Source organism: Haliotis rufescens, unplaced genomic scaffold (genome assembly GCF_023055435.1).
Source record: "Haliotis rufescens isolate VD_foot unplaced genomic scaffold, xgHalRufe1.0.p SCAF_2, whole genome shotgun sequence".
In the NCBI taxonomy this organism is placed as follows: Eukaryota; Metazoa; Mollusca; class Gastropoda; order Lepetellida; family Haliotidae; genus Haliotis; species Haliotis rufescens.
Window position 1 is genome coordinate 3,629,000 of NW_025963890.1, and position 19,211 is coordinate 3,648,210.

The window sequence follows — 19,211 nt, forward strand, 5'->3', positions numbered from 1 at the left end:
ATTCCAAAGACATTCATTGTAATCATGAATCCTACTGTGAAGTCCTAGATTCAAACTGCCTTAATTCTCATCATTTTTCTCATCATTCTATGAAAGTTTTGACTTGACTACATGTGCAGGCTACATGCAAGACAACTGACAACAAAAATAAAACACATCTAGGAGAGTTCAAATAATAAGAAACATGGATTACAAGTATTACTAATAATATATTCAGGAAAATTACACCAATACCACAGTATAAAGCTCAAATACTACACTACATTATCATGCAAGTGGTTCCATTCATGTTCTCATTCTGTCATTCGGTGCCAATATGCTTCCAATCACTCACGCCACCATGCCCACATACTTCATCCTTCAAGTGCCCATCCCATCCCATGTGGCCACCCCCACCTCCATGCTACCCGGCCCTTTCACAACCACCCCACGTACACCCACGTAAAGCCACAACCATATCACCCACACCACATAAGCCACACCCACTGACACTCAATGTGGAGCAACTGAACTAAGCGTTGCTAGTGACAACAATGACATAGCAATTGCTATGGCAACAAGAAGGCAGTGCAGTAGAGCAGCTGAATCAGCAGTTTTCCCCATGACAACCTGGGGACCAACTTTGTATCAAAATAGTCAACTGGAAAATTTCTGCATAATTTCAATCAACTTTGCACAAACAGGTAGAGGTCTTCTTGTTGTACTATAGAAATCATAACAGATTAAAGTAACTGATTCGGAGGTTGGAAAATAACATGAAAGAAAAGTATACTGCATCCATGAACAGACTAATGTAACAAAACTGTGGTGAACATCTTTTTCAAATTTCAGATATTTTTTATTCAGTAAGTGGGGGAGTGAATGATATTTTCACCAGTCAGCAATACTTCAGACATATCGCATCAGCTTGTAATTTAATTTTAATAATCAAGTCTGGGGGTGAAAAGTTGTTTTCTGAACGTTTGACAGCCTTATTCAGATAAATATCAGAAATATCACAGTTACTGAAAGCATTTGTTTGACTTGAAATGGACCATCAGATATTCCCCGGTGCATCTGCTTCCATGTATTCCATAATTATCCTAACCAAAATTTCATTTATTGTCCATTATAACTTTTCACGTTGTTCCAAGAAATTTGGCCATGTGCCGACAGATTTTCATAGTAGGGACAGGTGCCGCAGATAGGACATTGTAAAATCTTGTAATCAGCATGGTAAAACTCATGACATCCCTTAAATAAACTATTAAAGACCTCTTCCATGTCTGTGCAAAGGTTTTTGTCAAAACTCGAGTCATCAACTTTGCAACAAAAAACAGCAACACAACCTGCCATGCAGTATTCAAGAATCAATGAAACAAAAGTAGAATCATAATATAAGCTGTACTATTGTACCAAGGTATTAGGAGGCTTATTAATTAAAATGATTACACAAGATTGAGATACAATTTTGAAATAGATTATCAAAAGCAGAATTTTGTTGAAAACTAACACTTGCTATTTACAAAGACATATGTGAAAGACAATAGATATTTGACATTGTTCGACTTGACATTGCACATGAATCTTATCTACAATGCAGGATTTTTCATATTGCAACAGTTGATATTTTCTATCAAAATAATTTCTAAAGTATCTGAAAAACGTAACACATCATGCACAATGTTCTAATACAAGTTTTAATGACTGTTCATTTTTCATATTACCAACATAAGTTTTTTATGTATATATTTCTCATTGCCATAAATAAGAATCATGTGCAGCCATTAAAAATACACATACGACACAACCCCAAAGCCCAGAAACTTTGCTCAGTTTCGAAATATATTTTCATCAAATTTTATCATAAAATCTAAACACTTTGAATGCTGGATTTCTAATATGAGTACTTTAGGTGAATGCCTGAAGAGCAAGCTTTCTGGACATCTGGGTACACATTGTGACCAAGATGGACATCTCACCTTGAACTGTTGCAGCCTGGACATTCTGCAACATTCCTGGTCTTTCTTGAACCATCTGAGTCTGTACGGGCACAGGTGCTGGGCGCACTGCTTGTGCAACATGAGGGATCACCCTGGCAGCATCTTTGGGTTTGGGAGGTAATTGTTGGATGGGGTGTTGTGGGCTGGACACCGCAGTCACTTGTTTCGATGTCTTCACAGGTGCAGTAACAGCCTTTGAGATCTTGTTGACATGTTTTTGATTTGGCAATGAGGAGAGGTATGTCCCTGGAGACAAGATACTGACAGTAGAACCCGAGGAATGATACGCCGATTGAGTCGTGACACTATGGGAGCGCACAGTTGTGGCTGGGGGCTGAACTGGAGCCATTTTCAGAGGTTGGGCAGCCACTGTGTTCTTCATGACTCTTGGCGCTGTCCCTCCGGGCAACAGAATATCAGGACTAGCGGTCACTTCCATACCAGACGGAGTGGATTCTGTGCTACTACGACTGCTCGGGCGGCTTATTGGGGAGTAAGTCACTTCTGACAGCTTGTTTGTATTTGCTCCATTTGATCGTCCGTCAAAACTTTCACGGAAGTTAATCAAGTCATTTGCTAGAGACAAACGAAGTTTGTTTTCATCCGTCATGGTTTTGAGATCAGTTTGTTTGCAAGTGGGAATGTTCTTTACATTGGTGGCAGGAGATGTAGGTGAATTTACTAATGATTTATTCGGTACATGTACCGATGACACAGTTATCACACCATTGGGTGCCCGGACACCATTCAACACTGTAGGCTTACTAATTTTCAAACTCTTGGCCATATCTGATGAGGCGTATGAATGTTCCAGATTTGAACTGACTACCCCAGCATCACCCTTCCCATCCATCTTAATAGGTTTCGTACATTCCAGCAAACCTTTAATAGACAAATCTGGGTGTTTAAATGAACGTTCACAACTTTCATCACCACTTTTCACATCTCCAACGATCCCATTCCTTCCAAGATTTCCAATGAGAGCAGACGTCACATCATTCTTCAGTTTTGAAATCATGCTATGCATATCGCCACCGACAAGCTCATGAGGCTTGGCCTCAGTCTTGCAAGTCACTTGTGCAGGGCTGCTGGAAGCAGAGGACTTCCTCTTGCTGCAGTGTTTCGGGGACAGAGCTTTAGGTGTTGGTGCAGGTGTGTCTGGGAGGAAGGACTTGTTGTCAGCAAAGGCATTCATCGCCTCCAGCTTCTTCACCTCTTCCTCTAACTTCATCACTTGACTGACCAGCTGTCTCTTGCGAGAGTAGAATGCTGTCACTTCCTTCCACAAGTAGTCCTGCGTGTACACAGGTTGGAGGAAGCCATTCTGCAACAATAACACACTCCATAGTGCATACCTCACAGTTTCACGTGACTGTGTATGGATTAACGTCACTTGAACAGTATATAGCGTATCAGATTAAGGTGAGAGAAATCAAATATCTTGTACACACTAAGTACTTAGCTGCATTACCAACAGGTACAGTACCCTAAGAAAGTGGGTCATCATCAGTTGAAATCTGGAATTCGATCAGCAGATCCTGGCCCAGTTAACAAGTTTATCATTGAAAATTATGAATCTTGTACAAGTTGTACATGTAGAGCATACAGATTATTCTGTTAAATGTTAGCCATCATTGTTTTCCATAGAGCTACAGATTAACTCCATATTTGCGAAAAATACCCCCCAAAACTATTCATAACCCAATTACTTTCAATTAACTTGCGTACAGAATCGCATGCATTAATTGAAAAACTCAATTGTTTGAAAACAGCACGCGTAAATACCCAATGACGCTTTTTCGGCATGCGTACAACGGAGCTAATTTCAAAAACACAATAACGAGCTAATTTACTTTCCGAGTCAAACCTATATTTAGAACCGTTATATACATCTAAAACATTATTTCATTATTTTTTTTAAATCTCAAAATGCTTACTGATTTGGGGAAAAACCCAATAAAGTGATGAACAGATGAGTGAAAAAATAATGGTTACCCAATGAAAACTGTAATAATCCAAATAAAATAGAAACCTTCGAGTAAAAACTCAATGGCTCAAAAAGTTATCTGGAGCTCTGGTTCCAACTTCTGTTTCAAATTAAAACATTTTACTTGCCTCTTCCAACAAGCATTGTGAATCTAGTCATCTTTATATGACAGGAAGGACAAAATGATGAAGGTTGTAGGACCTGGTGACACTTATTACCTTACCAATCAAGGATCATTATCAACAGTAACTTAAGAGACTCTAAGCCATGACAAACACAACCTAGCGGTTATGAGATGCATCGCAGTTTTGGACCACAGACCCACCTGTGACACCTTTATAAAAATAAATCAGTTTAATATGATTGCTGCAGAACAAACACATTGTATCACAGCTCATACTATGCCTACCTTTCTCGTATTGTCATGGCCAATACCATTCTTCTCTGCTAGTTTCTGAGCATTCATCTGTGGACATCATTTAACGTTCATTACAATTTAGTCTTGTACATTTCCATTATCACTTTTAGTTTTAATTGAAAGGAAATACAAGTTATAAACTGACCAATGAGCTATGCCAAAATGGTTTTGGCTTTATAACATTTCAGAAATGGCATTTATAGAATTTTTATACATGAGATGTATAATTATCAACAATGATCAACAATATTAATAATATCAAGATATAGAATTCACAACACATCAGAAATCTGTACAGACATTTTGGCTGAATCATATAGGGTATAACACAGCCAATTCTGCAACACCTAAGTTGTGTTTTCAAGGTTCTTGTGTCCATGATACACATTCACACAGTCATGCTTTATCAAACCAGAACCACTGACACGAATGATGAAATACAACACATATATGACAGTAAACTCCTCTGTATTTCATGCAGAGACAATGAAACCAACGAGCACAAATTCACAGTAAACCAAACAAGTGCATGACCATACCAACATCTCTACGAAGGACCCTTCAAACGCCCCCTCCCTCGACCAAATCAACTAAAGGCCAAGCTTTTCTTTGAACACTGTTTGGTTTTAAGTGTGCATGTCAACACGACAATCTGCCAAAGCAAACTAAAATTAAAGTTGGTTAGGATGAATGCATAACTGTTAACTAATTTTCAAGTCTTATGTTAATTTCCATGCACTCTTGTTAAAACTGATATGTACTTGTGATGGACCTATGAATAATGGTATATGAATGACACACTGCATTCTTCCAAGACAATTTGACAACATGCAATTTTCAATGAGGTACTCGAGTCTTGATCCAGCAGTTAGTAATGAATAGGGTGAACATAAAAATATGCAATTGGTGCACTTTTCCCAAACATTTATCAACATGCCTTCGTGCTCAAAATCGCAGATCGCAATTATGATCTTGATTTGACTGAAATATTTGTGGAAATTTGATTTAAGTACTAAGATTAGATATACCTATGGTTTAGGATTCTAACTGAAACTGACAGGTGTGTACATTGTATGTGTAGATGGGAAAACAATTTTCCATCATAACTAATCTAGGGATAGGTTACCGCATGGAGTCTTATCTAGCCTAGACAGTTACACCATATCCCCCCCCCCCCCCCCACCCCATCCCCCGAAAGGCTCTCAGGATGCCCTAAGTGGGAAAACGAGCATGTTCTACTTTCTGTTTCCGCATTATCACAACTATTTCAGTCTACTAGTGGCTCTATGAGACAAACACTGATTCTTCAAAAAGGCATATATAACACGGTACAAACCACTCCAAAGACCAAATTTTCCTCAGCCAAATTTCTGCATCCAAATCCATGCACCTAGAACCAGGATATCATCCTCACTGATAGTTGTATTTCAAACAAAATATATTGTAACTCAAATACCAATTGAGGAGGCTCTTGCTTTTGACTCATTATTCAATGATTAGAACTGCAAAACACTGCGCCTATGAATTTTAAAACTTTTGTGTGGTGAATTTTGAAAAGACAGTATGTTATCAAAAGCACCATTATAAAACCAGAACAGACCAACAGGAGCTAAGGACATGCTTTTTACAGCCTCATACTTTTGTCAAAATACCTCGTTAAACTGGACGTTAACGGAAAGTTAATCTGTAAAGTTAAAACACCATGTGAAGGATCAATGTTGCTGCTGTTGCAGCTCCAACACAACCACAGCACAACTGTAACGACTTCGGTAGCAACAGCAGACCATGCAAACAAAGGCAGCAGCGGCAACAGCTAGCGGCTGTGGCGGGTGGGCGACAATGACATGATGAACCCTTGAGTACAGAGGAGCAGGGTGCCGAGTAACGGCAGAGATCCCTCACCAACTTCTGTTGCTCTGTCTCGAGGTTTCTGATCTGTGTGGACAATGTACTAGCCTGCTTCTCCAGCTCCTTGTGCTCATGGACGATTGTCTTCGCCTGCGACAGGAAGTCGTCAGGGTTGCTTGCATCAATCCCGAGCTGAAAAATACAATCATTCTGGTCATTGTTATGAAATGCAGGGAAAGTGCAGGGTCAAGGCAGAAAAAGACCAAAGTCAGCAACAGACAGAGTGAGTGAGAAATCTGAACACATCCATGAGCTAAGCGATATTTAAAAAAAGGGCAAATAAAACCTTTTACTTCCACAATTTGACTGATGCTGTTTTTCATGTGCTAACCCTCACAGTCTTCTTCAGATTTTTATCAAATAAACATAACCCATCATGCTGTATCCATGATTGGCTTCCATTCAAATTAAAAGACAAACACTCTGTCTTATTGCTACTGACACATTATCAAGTCAACGTAGAACCTCAGATTTTCATTTTTATTCCTACTGTAAGACATTTTAAAACATGCAAAATTTCAAATCTTCTTGGGTTATCCCTACAACAAGAGACCATGTATGACAAAAACTTATTTCTTGTTATTTTATTTTTGTCCACATTTCTATTGCCTCCTCCTGCAGTGTCCAGCCTGTGCTAACAATCTAGTGTCCTTCTCCCATGTATCCAGTGTAGTGGCCATTGCAGTGTATCTACCTCATTCAGCCTGGCTTTGAGCACACCCACACTGTCCTTCTGCAGGTTGGCAATTTGCTTCTCAAGCTGGAACATCTTGTTCTGCAGATCCTGCTTCCGCAACTGAAACACCATCACAAAAGCTCTCACCATCTTCATCTTCAAATATACAGTGCAGATGCTTTGATGGAACTTTAGAATAAATCAGTGATGTGGGAAACAACTAGCAAAGACTGTTTTGGTCCAAAAAGTCAAATTGTGAAAGACTGCTTAAAAACATATTTTTCATTATGTCTCTGGACACAATCTAGATCATGTTGCATGCAGTATTATAAGGGTAACGCTATTTTTCAGGGCATTATCATTCGCAGAAGCCCGAGGTCTTCCATTAAATGCCTGACAAAGGAGGGCAGTTGAAAAGATTGAGGGCTTCTGCAAATGATAATGCCCTGAAAAAGAGCTTTACCATTATTACAGCTAAAATGGATGGAATTTGTTATCAAATAAAAAGAAACATTTACTGCAATGAACACAAATGCCACTGACCCACTTTTACAAATGGAATTGTCATAGAACAAACCAGATGACTTCACTATTTAACGTGATGTCACCTATCACTACCCTATGATGTCACCTAACAACGGGCGTGATAATGGCCCGTCGTCAAGCAATATGAGGGCATTATCAAGTTACAGTGGCCCGCTGATTTCTGATAACATGCAGGTGGTTTAATAATTCTATCCATTTTAGCTATAATGTACATTTATGATTTTGTTCATATTAAGTAAATTACATTTTAAATTAATGAAAAATAAGAAAAGAACTCACGAGGAGGTTGTTTTCTGTGCCATGATCAAAGAAATCAAATAAAAATAATAAAAAACATAAACTTAGAGATTGAGAATTAGAGATCTAACAAAGTAAAGCCTCTACAAAGAAAAGGCATGTTGCACTCACATTTTCTTTGTCAATCTCCATCTGAACATGCTGCTTATATTGGGGACTCTGCATATACGCCAAGAATGCCATATACTGCTGGCGGAAGATTTCTGCAACAGAATACCATTCAGCACAGGTAAGTGAATAGTTCACATATAACATAAATATACAAATAGGTGATGCAATCGCAAGGCATGTGATGGAAGGATGCAAAAAACAATGGAAAGATGGGGATTTCAGGTCCACAAGTTCACAACCGGGTCCATTGTGGAGCAGTGATGGGGGAGGGGAGATCCTAGGTACCGAAAAGATGGAATTCCAACCTCAGACAGAAATAAATATCACATGCCTGTATAATACTTTGACTTTGAGTGATAGAATGAGGGATATATTACACCACGTTAAGCAATATTCCAGCCACATGACAGCAAAGCTTCCCACACATTCCCCATGTGGGGAATCAAACCAAGGAATTTGGGTCTTTTTGCATACAAATGTATTAACAACCAACTACCCCACCACCATCACAGGCCTTGGGGCTAGATCAACTCTCACCTAGTAACTGCTGCAGAGCAGGTGGTGTTTCTAGAGATGAAACGGTCTGGTTCTGTGTAGTAAGCTTGAACACGGAACTGGAATGATCTGTCATGCTGCGGTCGTTGTAGGTCACATCGTCTGTACCTAAAGAGAGAGAAAATAGATTAGATTTGTGACACACACAGCTGTAACTAGATTGATGACTGACACAGCAAGCGTTAACCCAAGACACTTGACAGAACACAGTAACTAGCATGCCTTCAGTTCACTTTCTTGGGCTAACCATGCAGGAATAACCACCCATTCAAACTAGGTATGATTAAGATTTGTTGTAAAAGATATGAATATGATTTCATATCTTTAAATTACTGAAACTTCAATTACACTGTTTATATGGTTTAGGATTTGATTGTTAGCTAACTTTGTGCAAAAACTTAATCACAATCCTATGACATACCGTATTCAACCCAATAAGCTCCCTACCCATCTAAACACTAACAATTACAAATTTGTGTGATAAAGCAACCTAGCAGCTTTATTTCTAGTCAACATGTTCTTGTAGGCCAAAACATTATAATGTAATCACATCAATGAATACTTACAGTGAGTAATTAAATATTTCATTACACAGTACATTGTTCCACAATGTTCTGAAAATCAAATAGTGTGTACATCTTGTGCAGCCATCTAAACACTACAAAAGACAAACTCATTAACTCTCCCATCATTGTTTGATGTCAAATACGCCACCTTCAAAGCTTGCAGCTAAACAAGCTTCTGGAACACTTATTGGATCGAATACAGTAAAACCAATGAGATCAACCGAACCCTCATGCTGCAACTCCATCTAAAGACATTTATCCCTTCTATTCCGATGACTATAGGAACCAGACCCAACGGCACAAAATAAACATGAAACATGCAAGGATAACAAGAATCTTCTCTTCCTAGTTCTCAACATTGTTCCTGTAAACCTACAAAAACGACCCTGAGATGCACAAGCCACTGCACACCAACAACACACACAGGACTTCACCACACATATAAACCCAGCTGACCCAACAAGGAACAGTTGCACGTACATATGCCCCCAACTCTGATGGTTACAGTGCACCCTTACAACAGCTACTACAACAACGACAGGTGAGATATGCCGCTTCCATCTACCTTTTCCCGATGTTGACAGTAGAGTGTGTGTATGCAAGAGGCTGAGTCCATCCAGAGCCAAAGCTTTATTTTTGTTGCGAAGTTTAGATGCTTTAGTTGTGGGGCTAACTATTTTCCTTCGAGCTGAAACAAGGGAAACGACAGCCATTACCATCTTGACTATAGGTCTAAACATGGCACACTGGCAATGGGGATGCTGTCACCAAATGTTGTTGCAGGAGATTGAAAAGGGTTATTAAGCAAGTATTTTTTTTAAATTTTCATTTATTTAGGGACTTATGGGTTGTTATAGCAGTTTAATTATTTAAACACAGAAAACATTCTCATTGGCACTGACATTGTAAGACAGACACTTTGTTAGTGTTAGTATCATTTCAGAGGAAATTTATACAAAAACAAAGTATTCCCAAAAGACAGACCTTCTCATATTTTACATAAGTATATAAAACACAAGCCAGCCTCTAAAATACTCGTGGCACTATCCTTAATAATTTGCCACCACCAAGATCAAATGAGTAACGGATACCTTAAAATATCAAATCAGCCTATATTCATCTTCTGAAATGTTTAAACCTTACAATATACCAGATGAGGTCCTATTTCTCTATTTCTAGAGATTCTCCTTTCAGCCCATCCCTCAGTCCCCTCCGAATAGATGAGAAGAGAGGAACTAAAGATAGGAACTGAAGAAAGACTGCAAGTGAGACTGCGTAGGGTGTGGCATGTCATCTACACAGTTCACAACATCAGGAGTGCAGCGAGGTGCAAGATACAAGGCACACATACCTTTCCTGTCTCGTCTCTTCTTCTTCTGCAGAGCTCCATTCTTCAGGTGCTTCACCTGCTTCTTCCTCTTCTCCTTTTCCATCTCTTCTCCAAGCTCCATGTTCAGCTAAAACAAGGAAATAATATATCAATACCAGTCTGCTACTGTCGCCACCAGTCCAAAGCCTGTAAATTGTCTTATCGGCCATTAAAATCAGCTTATACATGTCCATTCACTAAGACTTGTCCAAATACCACAACATTGCAAAATAATGCTGCTCGACTGATCCATCGATGCAAAATGAAATCACACATTACACCTATCTTGATATCCCTGCATTGGCTCCCAGTTGCCACAGGAACTGAGTTCAAAGTACTACCCTGTTCCAAGTGTTAATCTCAAGACCTTTGGTCAAAGATCTTTCACATACTGTGGTCCTTCACCGTGGATCTCTCTTCCAACTGAACTCAAGAACTCACTTTCTCTCTCTGTTTTAAAGTCCATGCTTAAATTCATTTAAAAAATACTACTGACTTTATGATATTCACCATGTGTGCTTTGAGCAACCACATTGTAGATGGCAGATAGTGCCTAATAAATGCACTCAGCAAAGAAAAGTATTTCAGTTCTCTTATGGGGTGTCAGTTTAATGGGGGAGTAAAATCATGAAATTGCAGAAAGTCTGGAGATCACAAAAAAAATGAATGTAGGATTTGAACACAGACCAGTAGATCCTGCCACAGGTAAGGACACAACCTGGCAATCAAACTCAGCACTGTAAATCACAGAGCCACAGACTACTGGGCCATCCATGCCTCCCAAATACAGCCCTTAACATGGGAAAAGTTACATCTTTGAACTTTGAACCTAAGAACTCTGAAATAAAAATCGAGGTAAATTGTCCAGATTGGTATGTAGTAACTGGAAGTGTAAAATGACTCAGCCCCGATCTATATACAGAATCTTCAACAAACACAACTTGCTAACCTCATCATTATCCTGTTCAATACTGGATGTTGGGGATTTGGGTCTAGCAGCCACCCACTCAGCCCAGCCCCGACGTGTTGTAGGACCATACAGGCTACTGTCGTCGGTGGTGGCATTGCTGGTGTTGCTGGCGGAGTCAAAGTCGATGATCTTAGCAGCTTGATAGTTATGGTCATCATGCTGTTCTCGACGGCGCTTCTTGTTCTTCTGATCCTCCTGCGAGAGAAATTTGGAAATATTATAACTATCATGCCTGCTTTTTCTACCTCTATTGATCAAATCCTTACCTATCAAACATTCTGTAAAGGACACAGTAAACATACCGATTCTTACGCTTTTCCTTGGATGTTCATGAACATTCAAAATATGCCAAAATGTTATGAACAGAAATAAATGATGCCTGAAAAAAATGTCCAAGCTTTACAATTTTGACAAGCCTGAATATTGGCAAAACTGTTTGCTTATTATCAACTCTTAAGACAGTAATATCCTTACATTTTCAACTAGATTGACTTTATCTTTAAAGGTAATAGGTCTTCCACGTCTATCCTTTCTGATTTCTGCATTTTCCTGACAAGAAAAAATAATAATAAAATAACCCATTATGTTTGGAACTAAAGTAAAATTAATTTCATGTCTTCCACGACAAATAATAATTTACAGAGAGATAACCCACAGTGGACCATCACACTGATATGAAATTCAGGGAGGTTATCTCCCTACTGAATCTGACGGTCACAAGGTTCAATACGGATTATTCGTAACAAAAAGCAAAATAATTTTCTGTAACACAAAGCAAAATGCTTAACATTCAGTGAGCGAGAGAGTGATCACCATATATAGCAGTACTGCAGCAACAGCACTACGGGAGCATCAAGGCATCACATAAGTCTACAGCGTAATAAGCTGTCATATTAGCTACCTCACTGCTCTCTAACATTCAGACTTAATGTGACATTTGTCTAATGTCTTGTGTTCTTACCTTCATTTTTGGATTTTTCAACCTGAGGAAATATTTCTCTAACTGAAAGAAAAGAAACACAGAACAGTCAGTGGTTGTATATGAAAACTAAATATATACTCACACAATACCTTCAATAGCCAGAAAAAAATATAGTTTAAATGTAACTACAGGATCAGATTAAACATTAACTAAGTTTTGATGACATCTAGAAAGTTTCAAGAGGAGTGATTTTGACTTGAAAAATTTGTTACTATTGACCCATGGTACCTAAGTTGATACATATCAGGGCCCACTTGCACAAAGCGATCTTAGCGCTAAGATGATCGTAACTCCCATACTTTAACATAGACTTACAATAGTCGTAACACAAAGATCGCTTTGTGCAAGTGGGCTCTGATAGGAAATATTTCAATATAAATATATTAAGTGATCTTCAACAGATGAACAATGAATGAAGATCAAAGTGTTTCCTCTTACGCCAATGACAAACAAATCTTCTGAAGTATCTTAGTAAATAGTGGTATAGAATGTAAGCAAGGCACTGGAAGAAATGTCCAAGTCAATTAATAGCAGTTTAAGCGACTTATAGAAACAACAGTTTGAACATGTACATCTTTCAACACAAGTAAAACTAACCAGAAAGATGTTAGTTTTTACACTGGCTTTTGAAATCTAATTGAACAACAATAATAACAAATAACAGTTTCTCTGAAATTGGTAACACTTGTTCAACAGTGTACACATTTTGACAGAGGGACAGGACTACAAAACACGGATATATATATTTAGTTCAATGAAAGTGTACATAGATATTGATACACAGAGTCTATTGTTTCACGCACAGCATCTTCCTCCTCCCCTCCATACAGTAATATGGGGAACCCAGACAACACACTATTTGCTCCACAATGTTTGGAAGAGAAGGGCAATTTGCAGTAGAACATAATTTAAATTACTCAGTGCATAGATATCTGCAGTTCAAGCATGAATAGTAGTTAAGCCTGGAAGGTGACAAGCTAGAATAGTGACAACTAAGGGAACCACCCTGAAAACACTGGCCAACTTGTCAATGAGGAACTTGAACATTAGAAACATTATCAGGATCCCAGGGAACCTGCATAAAGAAACTGTTGGATTTTGGGAGGGGCACCTGCTTCAGATTTAACACTGCAAGTTGTAAATTGTGTTAATTCCATCCCTGGCCAATAAAATTACATTGATATAGAGGTAACATACATACAAGGAGATATGAATGACCATGTAATATTTTGTGATTTCTCTATGGCTGATGACACCCTTTCCACAGACATAATGAAACATGGAAGAAGGTGCCGACACCAATGCTACACATAACACCTAGATGCCTATGAGCGTTGTCCCAGCCTGCATGGCCTACAATGTCAGTAGCGGCCGAGTTACTCACCAACGTTCTATCTATTGTGTGAACATAGTAGGTAAATGGTTTGCCGGTCCAGGATACGGCACCACATAGTGGGGACAGCTCCGTTACATGCATGATTGTCCCAATATCTGCAATGGCAGAAAGCAATTTAACATCATGGTCCTACCCACCCCACCTACAGTGGCAACTGCCCGTCCAGATCTCGTGTAACACATAGCCAAAATATTTCAACAGCTTTCTCCAATATAAATCCTTTCTGCTTCAAATCTAGCATTCCTTTTCTGAAGAAGTCAAATTTGATGCTTTAACAATCCCAATTCATCACCGTCTCCTTTGCATCTGCTTTAGGTGCAAAAAAAGACAATGGAAACAATTCTGACATAAACAGATGACAATCGGGCATGTTGACATAATTTGATCAATTTTTATGTTAATCATCTACAGAAAATACAAGGATGAAACATACTGGAAAACAGCTGTGAAATTATAAGCCATATGCATTTGGAGACCATCAAGGCAGCACCAACCTTAAACTGCCTAGGTTGAAGATGATGACATGCAGCTGGCATGCAGGGCTGATGAACTGGGACAAACAGAAGGTTAGCCAAGAAAACACCACTCACACACTCCACAACATGGCTCCCTAAACAAAGGGGAGGTAACTATGCCTGGCTTATGGAAGGGCAGGCAACTCCGGGCAACTCACCAGACTTCTATCTAGAGTATGTAGATAGTAGGTGACTGGTTTGCCTGTCCAAGACACTGCACCTCGTAATGGGGACAGCACAGTAACATGCATAATTGAGGCTATATCTGGAAAAGTTAATGGATCAAGGCAAAAGATTAAAACAAAAGTAGCTTACATCTGCCTTGCATTTAATAAAGTTTCTTTCATTTTTGATGTATTCGAAATTTGAGGAAAGTGTCTAAAAATCCATTTTGAATGCATGCAATACTTCTGATAAAATCAGAAGTTTACAAATTTTTAGACTCAAAATAAAAAAACCACTTTGACTCATATTTTCAGAAGAAAATCTCATTTGGAGTTGATCATACTGATAATTCAAGTATATTAGTAAATGACTATGAAACCTGTTGAGTTCTTGCACAACATACCAAAGTTAGTTTCATGAGTGAAAAGGGTGTTTCTTCCAAAATCAAACCTACTGATAATCATGACAGTGAATTTGGTAAGGACCAGGCATGTGTAAAGATAAAGGCCAATGGAGAAAGAAAGCAGTAGAAATGAAATGAGGATGAACAATCTTTATTCCATGGATGAAGATGTCTCAAAATTGACATGATGATGGCAGAAACAAAATGAACGATCCAACTACGGGCTTAATAATATCTACATTTGACAAACTTTCACCTTTACACAATGCAGATCAACATGAATCAATACCTTAATGGCAAAGAAGTGAAATAAAGAACAGAAAGAAGTAAACTTATTCTATGTGAAGATTTGATAGAAGTGTATTGTCACAGTGTGATTGAAAAATAGTCTAAATCCTAATAATTCTCTCAACAACCAACACCATCAACGTTTGGTAACTAAATGATTGAAGTTTCATGCAACAAAATATTTTGTGATGTGTCCATAATAGGAGCATGTATTAATGAATTTTTCAAGATTATGCAAGTACTTTTTTTCATATTTTATTTCAAGAGTTTAAACTTGTGAGTTAAATGATTGTGACAAATGAATTTACTCCAATCTACTAATGCGGACAACTTTACTTCTACTGCATGCAAAACAAATGAATCATTAACACTGCTTATTACCACCTAAAACACACACAAACATGCACGTGACATGAAAATTGTCTACAGGATAAAACTAAAAATTAAAAAAATATATCATAATATCCAGGTTCATCCAATGGATGCAACAAAATGCTATTTTTACAAAGATATCATTTATCATTAAGATGAATCATGTATATCCAGTTGATTGTGTTACATTAGAATGACATGAATAACACTGATTGAGTAGGGTGATTAATCAAATCAAATCAAATTTGAGAATAATTCTAAGTATTTACTCTAAACTCAAATTATGCCATGTAATTTACTTGAGTGAAATCACTGACGAAAAAACTCACCACTGAGATTTCTGTCTGTGATTCTGAAGTTGAGCGGACAGAATGCTTTGGATGACACAATTTTAGCACCTTCTTTCATGTTGGAAAATCTAAGTTTCAGCTGCAACATGAATACAGGAATTGTTAGAATTTGGTTCAGCCAATCACAATAAAATCTGTTAAGTACAGACAAATGCAATGATTAGACTGAACAATACTCAGTATCCGAATCTCATTGAATGACTTCAGAATATTTGTAAGGGCAGCCATTTTGCTTTTTTGTTCCATTGAGTAAGTACGGCTTTGTACCAATTTTACAAATATTCCAGCGATATCATTGCAGTGGAAACCTGACGTGGGCTTCTCACATTGTACCCATGTACGGAATTGAACTGGGCTTTTGGCAAATAGTCTGAAAAAGTTATCTCGGTAGTCAAAATATATTTTCAAGATGAAACATAGTCTGTGTCAGAATTTCTATCAAATGCTACTGGACAATCGCCATAACATTATTCACAGATGAGTTTATCTTCAAAATAGCGAGCACATACCTGATGATCTACCTGAGGTCCAAAGGCAAAGTTGTTAACAAATATCACACTGAAAAATAGAAGACAAGATTCTTTTTACTATATATTTTGAAAAGAAAAGTGAGTAAGGATGGTTTTATGCTGCTTTTACAGCATCAGAAATTGGCACCAGTCCTATCATGCCTACAGTCCTTGCCAGACTGCCCAATAGTTAAGGTGTCATGAGGACTCATAGAAATTGGCCACTTATAAGGGTTTTACTCTATGTTATCATTGAAGGGACTACTGGACTACAAATATTAGTTTCTACACCTGCTTTTAGTAATATTCCAGTAATATCACTTCAGGGGCCATGAGAAATGAGCATCACACATTACATCCATGTGGGGACATTACATTGGCTACCGCTAGGCTACCTCACAGCCCCTTGAAATAGAATAAATAGAAACTTTAGAATGAATGTTATTACCTAAAATGGGACAGAATTAGAATACTTACGTTGCATTGTTTAGTCTATCTTTCATCTCTTCACATAGAAAATCTCCCTTTTCCAACTGCAAGAACCAACAGCATGTTAATATCAAGCACTTTCACAATTAAAACTAGAATATATACTACCCTAAATATAGAACAACCAATCCTTTCACACGACTATTGTATATCTGTCATACTATGAGTGAGTGAGTGAGTATGGTTTTACGCCGCTTTTAGCAATATTCCAGCAATATCACGGCGGGGGACACCAGAAACGGGCTTCACACATTGTACCCATGTCAGGATTCGAACCCGGGTCTTCGGCGTGACGAACGAACGCTTTAACCACTAGGCTACCCGACCGCCCCCGTCATACTATGAGCAACTTTAGTAACAATTGGGTGTTTTAAACTTTTAGGGGTTCTTTAACTTCTACTGTGTTGTATTCTTCACTATAAACTTTCACCAAAAACATGTATTCAGTCTGTGCAAAAACATTTTGAATCTACTAGCCCAAACATGACTCAGTATCATGTTTAGCACATTTTAGTGTTATCAACTCATAAGTACTATTATTAGCTGAGCATACTAGACCATAGGGCTGGGACGGGTAACTCCTGTACCTGGGTCGGGTGGGTACTGAGTAGGACCCGGGTACCCACAGGACTACCCGGACCCGTGGTTAGTCATGTGATATATTGTTTAATGACAAAAATTATCCAAAACTCTATGGCTATACTACAAGTCACTAATGTTTGCATTTCTTTCAGACTATACACCACATCTTCTGACTTTTCATATGGTTAAATAAAGATATAACTTAAGTCAACTTCAGTGTATGCATCACCAGATGTTTAATACATGTATCTAAATACGTTTTGCCAGGGCTATGGTAAAACATTTTTATTCCCAATTGGACATTTTGTACCTATCTCTTGAGACCTACAGTGGATACCCGGGTAGGGTCGGGTAATAGGGGGTTGGGTACCCGGGTAGTACATTTGGACTCGTCCCAGCCCTACTAAACCAAACTGAATTCTAGACTCAGGCTTCGGACAATGACAAAGTCACAGTTCCCACAAAACAGCTTATTATTGAGCACACCAAGGAGTTTCTGTTTATGAATCTTACCTTATAATCACTGTATTTCTTCCCATACCATCTCGTCCACTTCCGGAATTCTTTATCCATGGCCTGAAGTTAAAACAGTCAACATTTAGACGCGACATAGCATTTCACATCATCAGTGCATAAATTTGTTTCCAATATTACAGAAATAACAAGCTAAAGTGCATGTTTATATAAAGGATATTATTTCCAATGATATTCCATAATGTGCCATCAATAATAAACAATCACGGAAACGTTGCGAGTATGCTGTACCTGTCTATTCATTAGTTGGTTTCTTATTAATATATTTTTTATCCAAATTTATCTAAAATAACATCTGATCAACATGATATCTTGTCCATGATGTAAAATTAGTAAAATCTCAATATTTTTTACATTTGAATACTTATCCTGCATTACTCCTAAACACATTTACTAATGAATTTTTAAGGAAAAACGAAGCTGTGTGAGGTCCAGCTGAAGAAGTTGTTACCTAATACTTCTGACCAATGAATCATAATTCATGTGGATATTACATTAAACAAATAATTTTTGCTGGGAAACCTTACCCCTTGATACAAGGCTGGCCACTCTGCCTTCTCCATGCCATAACACATCTTGCAGGGGGTAGCTGACGCCACCTGCAGCACCACCTGTCCCACACCTGCAACCCAGGACATATGTATATGTACCGGTAAGCCATCTGTTCACATAGGAAACACCTGATCTTTGAAACTAATCATCCATAAAGAAATACACTGAACAAAAGAAGTTCGGGATCATGAATATATTTGGGGCTTATTTTTTTGTAGTGAAGACTGAGCACACAATTTCATAAAAATATTCCCCAAAATAATCATGATCCCTGACTTTTGTTGCATAGATAAAAAACATTTTTTCTAACACTAGCGTTGCCAAGTGGTTTGCATTATTATTGATCACGGATCACAATCATGTTTGTTCACATACCAATCAATTATCAATAATATCAAAAATTAGTTGCCTTTTTTTCTGTATTTTACAAATATTTGTTACTCAAAGAATTGTTTTTTTAAACCATGATCTGAAATTAAAGAAACTTATTCCATAAATGAAAATGACTGCAATTTGATGATGTAAGTGTTGATGTGAACTTTTTATAAAGTGAGTGAGTGAGTGAGTGAGTGAGTGAGTGAGGTTTTACGCTGCTTTTAGCAATATTCCAGCAATTTCATGGCGGGGGACACCAGAAATGGGCTTCACACATTGTACCAATGCCGGGAATCGAAACCGGGGCTTCGGCG

The 19,211-nt window shown here is 38.1% G+C and overlaps 1 protein-coding gene across 10 annotated transcripts in view; it reads right to left on the reverse strand.

Annotated features, from left to right (window-relative positions):
• The window catches only part of LOC124114522 (histone-lysine N-methyltransferase, H3 lysine-79 specific-like), a 50,430-nt gene that overhangs the window by 11,616 nt on the left and 19,603 nt on the right, over positions 1-19,211 (reverse strand). For 3 of the 10 annotated variants that reach the window (XM_046475143.2, XM_048399514.1, XM_046475136.2), the window contains exons 7-23: positions 18,498-18,592; positions 17,950-18,012; positions 16,843-16,898; positions 16,366-16,414; positions 15,836-15,935; positions 13,752-13,858; positions 12,347-12,388; positions 11,860-11,934; positions 11,365-11,580; positions 10,398-10,503; positions 9,612-9,734; positions 8,463-8,588; positions 7,926-8,017; positions 6,990-7,091; positions 6,290-6,427; positions 4,379-4,435; positions 1,962-3,306 (exon numbers count right to left, since the gene is read on the reverse strand). In XM_046475143.2, the coding sequence (XP_046331099.2) occupies positions 1,962-3,306; positions 4,379-4,435; positions 6,290-6,427; positions 6,990-7,091; positions 7,926-8,017; positions 8,463-8,588; positions 9,612-9,734; positions 10,398-10,503; positions 11,365-11,580; positions 11,860-11,934; positions 12,347-12,388; positions 13,752-13,858; positions 15,836-15,935; positions 16,366-16,414; positions 16,843-16,898; positions 17,950-18,012; positions 18,498-18,592 (2,892 nt within the window). Of the gene's footprint in view, positions 1-1,961; positions 3,307-4,378; positions 4,436-6,289; positions 6,428-6,989; positions 7,092-7,925; positions 8,018-8,462; positions 8,589-9,611; positions 9,735-10,397; positions 10,504-11,364; positions 11,581-11,859; positions 11,935-12,346; positions 12,389-13,751; positions 13,859-14,257; positions 14,363-14,436; positions 14,544-15,835; positions 15,936-16,365; positions 16,415-16,842; positions 16,899-17,949; positions 18,013-18,497; positions 18,593-19,211 lie in introns of those variants that run through there. The other 7 variants (XM_046475137.2, XM_046475135.2, XM_046475140.2 and 4 more) reach the window with 7 other exon arrangements.